The sequence below is a fragment of the Helianthus annuus genome, chromosome 15, assembly GCF_002127325.2.
Source record: "Helianthus annuus cultivar XRQ/B chromosome 15, HanXRQr2.0-SUNRISE, whole genome shotgun sequence".
Classification (NCBI taxonomy): Eukaryota; Viridiplantae; Streptophyta; class Magnoliopsida; order Asterales; family Asteraceae; genus Helianthus; species Helianthus annuus.
The window spans coordinates 38,422,241-38,429,414 of NC_035447.2; the positions used below are offsets into that span (position 1 = coordinate 38,422,241).

At 40.2% G+C, this 7,174-nt stretch overlaps 1 protein-coding gene across 1 annotated transcript; it reads right to left on the reverse strand.

The window, feature by feature from the left end:
- Positions 1-2,114: 2,114 nt before the first annotated feature.
- LOC110913609 (uncharacterized mitochondrial protein AtMg00810-like) lies at positions 2,115-5,144 on the reverse strand. The gene is made up of 2 exons (XM_022158432.1): positions 4,554-5,144; positions 2,115-2,225 (listed from the first exon to the last, which is right to left on the reverse strand). Exons 1-2 carry the CDS (start codon positions 5,142-5,144, stop codon positions 2,115-2,117), a joined length of 702 nt encoding a protein of 233 aa, XP_022014124.1.
- Between the last annotated feature and the right edge of the window lie 2,030 nt (positions 5,145-7,174).

A 7,174-nucleotide genomic window follows, 5' to 3' on the forward strand; every position in this document is an offset into this window, starting at 1 on the left:
TCACCATCTCACCCAAACCACATACTCTTCGTGGTTTGACCCATTGCTACCACTAGCTATTTGTTAAGGGAAAATAGGGCTTATAAATATTATCTTTGACCGAGCGCGACACTCCGATCACTCCTCCTACCGCAGAATCTGAAGAAAGAATCAAGATAATATACCAGTTACCTGACAGTGATAGAAGCTTCTCGTCTTATCAGCTAAGTTCAAGCCAGTACTCTTCTTCGAACACATCTGGTAAGGATCGCACATTTTCTATATATATTTAATTACTAACTTAAATCAAGAGTTAGAATTCTCCCTTTTGTGCAGAACCGACCAAGATGCCTCAAGTTTTTTATCTCGGAGAACTCGACAGCTATTCCGCCCTGTGCAGGTGAAGAAGGAACCCAGCAAGCCATCCACTGCTTCTAAACCGGTGACCAGCTCCAACGCGACAGCCGTGCCCAAGCCCTCTCCTGCCACAAAGCCACATGCTTCCAGCTCTCATAAGAGAAAAGAGACGGACTCCCCTGCTTCTTCTGAGACCTTTACTTATGAGAACCACAGGTTCCTTGAATCCAGTGGGTTCATGACCAATTTCCTCATTATAGATTTTTAAATTTGGCTTGATTGTTTAAAAAACTTAAGAAACCCAATTGTGTGGGTGAGAAGGCTCCATGTCGCAAGTTAATCAACGGAAATAAGGGTAGGTTCGGTATTTCATATTGGACAAGCAGAAGAGTTATAACAGGGGATATTCTATCCTGGTTCTCAGTTTTTCTTCCTTTTTCTAACATACTCTATTCATTAGGGGTGTGCATGGGTCGGTTTGGGTCGGTTTTGGCGTAAAACCATAACCATAACCGCTATGTCGGTTAATGGATAACCATAACCATAACCGATCGGTTATGGCGGTTATGGTTAATGGGTTTTGATGGTTATAACGGGTCGATTTTGATGGTTATAGCGGGTCGGTTGTGGGTGGTTAACCGTGTATTTAGCCTAGCTTAAAATATGTTGATTTTTTAACATAAAAAAATTGTTATTGCATATTTGTATATGTTAGTATATTACATAGTATTAAAAATACATATAATCTATAATATTAACCCTGGATATTCAAATAAAGTGATGTGATATATTTCATAAATTCAAATAAACATTCAACCAAAACCATAAAACGATATAAAATAACCCGTAAATACTAAATATCTTTAATCAAAAACATCAAATATTAAAAAACTAGTGAAAAGTCCTAAATCCTACAAAGATTTATTACATGTCGGTTCGGTTCGGTTATGGTGGGTATGGAAATATTGATAACCATAACCGACCCGCTACATTCGGTTTTCAAAAAAAACTATTAACCGACCCACCGGTTTTTTATTTGGTTCGGTTTTTTCGATTCGAAGTTATCGATTAATTCGATTATGGTTCAGTTAATTCGATTTTTTCACACCCCTACTATTCATCACCTTTGACACATATCCACCCCTAATTTAATGCATGTCATTTTCTCCCACACATTACCTTTTTCACCTCTAGTCTTTTTTATCTCGTAGGAAATAAGTAATGATATATTGGTATTTATTTTTTTATAGTCATTTCCACAAAGGTAAGACACTGATCGATTTTACAAATATTTTTTGCTACACTAAATCACACACACCGGCCTTTTTTTGCAAAATTTTGAATAACTAGCTTTTGTGCTTTTTTTGTATTAGTTATTTTTGTAGGCGTTAAAAATGAGTATTAAAAATGAGTGTTAAAAATGAGTGAGAAGTATAAATTTAGGTTACGTATTTAACCTTTTATTTATCGTAATTGTTACATTTTTAATAAATTTTTTTACTGTTTTGTAGGATGGTTCATGTTTTTAATGCTGCAAGTAGCAAATTATATAACGAGTAAATTACAAGTTTTGTCCTTTATCTTTACATCAAATTTCAGGCGTTGTCCTTTAGGCAAAAAGTTAACAAGCGGTGTCCTTTACGTTTCAAAATCTTACAAGTTTTGTCCTTTATGCTAAACCAGGTTAGATTTTACAGTTATGTTAAGTCATATGCAATGCATATGAGGGTAATTTAGTCATTTGTCCTATATATATAAATTTAAAAAACAATCCCTCCCTAAATACACACACCCATCTTATCTTCGTTCTCTCTCCAAGGTAAACATAATTTCCGGCCGCCACCAACACCGCCCACCTGCCGCCGATCTCCGCCACCACCAGCTCTCACCTGCCATCAACGTTAACTACCAACACCGGAAAATAACCTTCACCTCTCACCACCACCACCACCACGACGTCATTCCTACCTTGATACAATGGATGTGGTGGTGATGGTGGGTTTTAAGTGGGTAATCGACTCAGATCTGAGACGGTGTTTGGGGTTTCAACGGATTTCCAGAACCGGCGACGAAGTAGAAACAGATCTGTGTTCATTTGAAATGATTTTGTCTATTCCGTTTCACAATCGGTGTTCAAATCCGGCTCCGTCTCTATCGAATCTGTCGTGGGTGGTCCGATCCGCCGTCTGTCGTTGGTTCTGTTTGGAATCTGCAAGGATTAGGCTTCTCCATGATACCTATATCACACACACTTTGTTCCTAGTAAGAATCATAAAGTCTCTGAACATGGGTGTCAAAATTGGTCTGTATATCTGAATAATTTTGACTTTTTTTAGTAGAGAAATGTGGTGATCAATCTGATTAGATGAACACAACAAGTTAGAAAGGGCTGCTAGAGAAGTCAAAGAAAGGTTGGATAGTAGATTGAGAAGTAATTTAAAACAAGAAATTAAACAGTATATATTTTTATGGATATAGATGTTCATGATTCTAAGAAGTTACAGCACAACAGTTGAATTTGAGATTGAAGTTGAAATCCAAATAAAAAATTGAAAATGGTGTGGGTTGGTGGTCGTGACGACAGCAGGTGGTGAAGCAATATGAAATTAAGAGGGAATTGAAAGGGGCGAGGGGGAATGACCATTTTACCCTCATGTGCCTTGCACATGAGGTATTTTAACTGAGAATTCTAATCTGGTTTAGCCTAAAGGACAAAACTTGTAAGATTTTGAAACGTAAAGGACACCGCCTGTCAACTTTTTGCCTAAAGGACAGCGCCTGAAATTTGATGTAAAGATAAAGGACAAAACTTGTAATTTACTCTTATATAACTTTTACACTTTTAGTGACATTTTTTGTAGACTGTTGTTACATTTTCAGAAATATTTAGGTATTATGTACATGACATGTTATTAAAAAAAATAACACATTTTACGAATATACATGACATGTTATTAAAAAAATATCACATCCTTTTGCAACAAGTAAACAACAATAAGTAACATTCCATAGTTTGACACATTTTTTTCTAGTGTATAGTGCTTAGTGCATATACACTGTATAGACCTTAGTGTATATACAAATTTAGTTTTTTTTTTTAATCAGAACTAGTGTATGTTACATACCATAGTTAGGACGCATAGCCCCCACATACCCTATACACATGTACACCACATACCAAGGGCGGACCTATATACATACAAAGGGGCAACGCCCGCTACCGCTTGGCGCTCCGGCGGTAGTGTAAAATTAGTGTAAATATTTGAAAATTTTGACGTTTTTTCGATTTCGTTTCCGCTTATTTATAAAACGTTACCGCTATGAACGAATCCTAGATCCGCCACTGCCACATACGAAAAAATAAAATATAAGGGTGTTTTGGTGGGGTTATCATGATGATACGAGTTCACACTTTGTCGGATTCTTTTTGGGTCGTATTATTGGCACACCTTGCCTTATTAAATCGACACACTCAATACGTATCGTATAGGTCTATACGATGCGTATTGAGTTGGTAATTAATTCTGTGTCAGTCAAAGGCTGACAATGTCTCACGGGGGTTAAAGTAATACGCATCGTATAGGCCTATACGATGCGTATTACTTTTTTTAGAAAGTACGATCAGCTTTCTGTCACTGTTGAGTGACGTAAAGTGATTGACGTATGCCTTATACGCATCGTATAGGGCTATACGACTCGTATTCGATTCCGAATTTGAATTCTGCTTCCCCTATTTAAACGACGAAGAAGACGATATATATATCGTCTTCGTTATATATTCACTGTAAGAATAAGATTCAACTTGATAATTTCATTAATTGACAAAGGATATATATAATACAAGAGAATCCAACTCAATCTCCTACAATTATGGAGATAATGATTTACATATAATTTACATATATATCGTATATGCTATTACACCCCCGTAGTTGAGACGTCGGGAGGGCCGATGTTGAGACTGGTACGAAAATCATCAAACAAAACTCGTGGAAGACCCTTCGTGAAGATATCGACAATCTGATGGCGCGACGGAACATGTAAGACTCGAATGCTGCCACGTTGCACTTGCTCGCGAACGAAGTGGATGTCAAGCTCAATATGTTTAGTCCGTTGATGCTGAACAGGATTGCCAGAGAGATAAACAGCACTGACATTGTCACAGTAGACTAAAGTGGCAGTAGAAAGAGGATGATGAAGCTCGAGAAAAAGATTACGCAACCAACAAATATCAGCAACCACATTTGCAACAGCTCGATATTCGGCCTCAGCACAGCACTGGAACAAGAAATTGTCGGTTGACGCTTAGAAGACCATGAAATGAGATTTTCGCCCAAGTAAACACAATAACCTGAAGTCGAACGACGCGTGTCCGGGCATCCAGCCCAATCAGCGTCAGTATTAGCCACCAGACGTAAATCAGGAACGGGTCCTAGATGAAGACCATAAGCCGATGTGCCTTGAAGATAGCGTATGATGCGCTTCAGTGCATTCCAGTGATCAATCGTAGGAGCATGCATATGCATGCAGATCTGCTGAACCGCATAAGATATGTCTGGTCTAGTAAAAGTGAGATACTGAAGGGCACCGGCAAGACTACGGTAGGTAGTCGGGTCTTCGTATAACGGGCCAGAGGCAGCAAATAACTTTGACTGTGTGTCAACTGGAGTAGCCACCGATTTGCACGAGTCCATAGACGCCCGATGAATTATATCATTAACGTACGCCTGTTGAGATAAAAACATATGATCACCCGTCCTTGTCACCTGAATACCCAAGAAATACGAAAGTGATCCCAAATCCTTCATCGCAAATTCACCTGATAAGATGTGTAACAGTCGTGTACGAAGTGCCTCAGACGACGTGGTAAGAATGATATCGTCCACATATATAAGAAGATAAGCAATGTCAGCACCATGGCTTATAAATAAATAGCGAATTGTCTGACTTGCTTTGACGAAATCCCTGTAAAGTAACAAAATCGGTGAACCATTGGTACCATGCACGAGGAGCCTGTTTGAGACCATACAATGACTTCCTGAGTAGACAAACATGATCAGGGAAGTCTCTGTGCCGAAAACCCATGGGCTGATGCATATAAACCGTTTCTTCTAAGTTCCCATGTAAGAACGCATTAGTGACATCCAACTGGTGAATGGGCCAGGACTTGAACAATGCAAGAGAAAGAACCAACCGAATGGTGGACGGTTTTACGACCGGACTAAACGTCTCACCACAATCTATACCTGTCTGCTGCTTACGACCATCACAAACCAATCTAGCCTTGTAACGCTCCAAACTACCATCAGACCTGTATTTATGCTTAAACAACCACAAGCTGCGTATAATATTCATGTCAGGTGTCCTAGGTACAAGCTCCCAGGTCTTATTTTTAATAAGAGCACTAAACTCATTGGACATGGCATTGAACCATTCTGGAGAGGCCAAGGCAGCCTGTGGGGTTTTTGGAAGGGGAACAACCGCGGATACGGTGAGGTTGAAGATTTGTTTGGGCTTGACTATGCCACTCATGGATCGAGTGTGTATAGTATGGTCGGATGGAACGTGAATGGTCGGTGGAGGTGAGGGTGGTGGGGCAAGGGAATCGGGTTGGTTTGGAAGAACGGGACCAGGATAGTGGGCTGAATCGGGCTGGGCTGAAGGGCTAGGGGCAGCAGGTTGAGCTGAGAGATGGGAGGCTGTAGGTTGGGCCGGGAGAGAGGAAGAAGGGGCAGTGTGGGCTGGTGAAGTGTTTGGGCCAGTAGAGGGTACGGGCTGGGAAGAGAGAGTGGAAGAGGGGACGGTATGGGCTGGGAAGGGAGTGTGAGATTGATCGGCGGGTAGTGGGCTGGGGTGTTGGGGGTTTTGTGGGCCGAGAGGAGTGGCGACAGGGGAGTTAGGAGGGATAGGAAGTTGGGTATGGGGCTGCGATCGTTGGGCCTTTTGTAAGTAGTCCCAGACGAGTGGATTTATGGTTGGGTTTAGAAAGTTATAAGAAGGGGGTTTAGTGGCTGATTGTATGGTGTAAGGGAAAATTGACTCTTCAAAATGGACATGTCTTGAGACGATTAGTTGGTCGGAGGTAAGGTCAAGACACTTATAGCCAAGATGGTTTGACGGGTAGCCAAGGAAAACGCACGGGTGGGAACGGTAGTCAAGCTTATGAATGGTGGCGGATGGTGTAACAGGGTAACAAAGGCACCCAAAAACACGAAGGTGGTCGTATTCGGGAATGCAATTATAAAGTAAGGTGGTAGGTGATTTGAAGTGGTGAAGTTTGCTCGGTAAAATGTTAAGGAGATAAGTGGCAGTTTCAAGAGCATGATGCCACATATTAGCGGGTAAAGAGGCTTGAGCAAGGAGAGTTCGGATCATGTTGTTGATAGTGCTGATTTTGCGTTCCGCCTTGCCATTTTGAGAGGACGTGTATGGGCAAGAAAAACGAAATTGCATTCCGTTTTGGTTACAAAAGTTGTAAAAATTTTGGTTAGCATATTCTTTGCCATTATCGCATTGAAATTGCTTGATTTTACGTTCAAATTGGGTGTGAATCAGATTATGGAAGGTACTAAAGGTATGGAAAACTTGCGATTTGGTTGATATGGGGTAAGTCAATAAAAAATTGGTGAAATCATCCAAAAAGAGGATGTAATATTTATGACCACCCATACTAAGTACGGGTGATGTCCAGAGGTCACTGTGAATAATGTCAAAAGCAGAATGAGTATTATTAATAGAATCGTAAAATGGCAATTTAACACTTTTACCAAAAACACAAGATTGACAAAGAGTGTTATTAAATTTCCCAAAATCAACAAAAGATGAAAGTTTCAAAGAC

What these genes read in the sequence shown, in the direction of transcription:
- LOC110913609 (XM_022158432.1), bottom strand. Translation starts at nt 5,144, where the DNA reads ATGAAGGATTTGGGATCACTTTCGTATTTCTTGGGTATTCAGGTGACA. An exon ending in TGCTGATATTTGTTGGTTGC is followed by an intron (nt 2,226 to 4,553) that starts GTAATCTTTTTC and finishes CGTTGATGGCAG; the next exon opens with GTGAGAGCTGGTGGTGGCGG.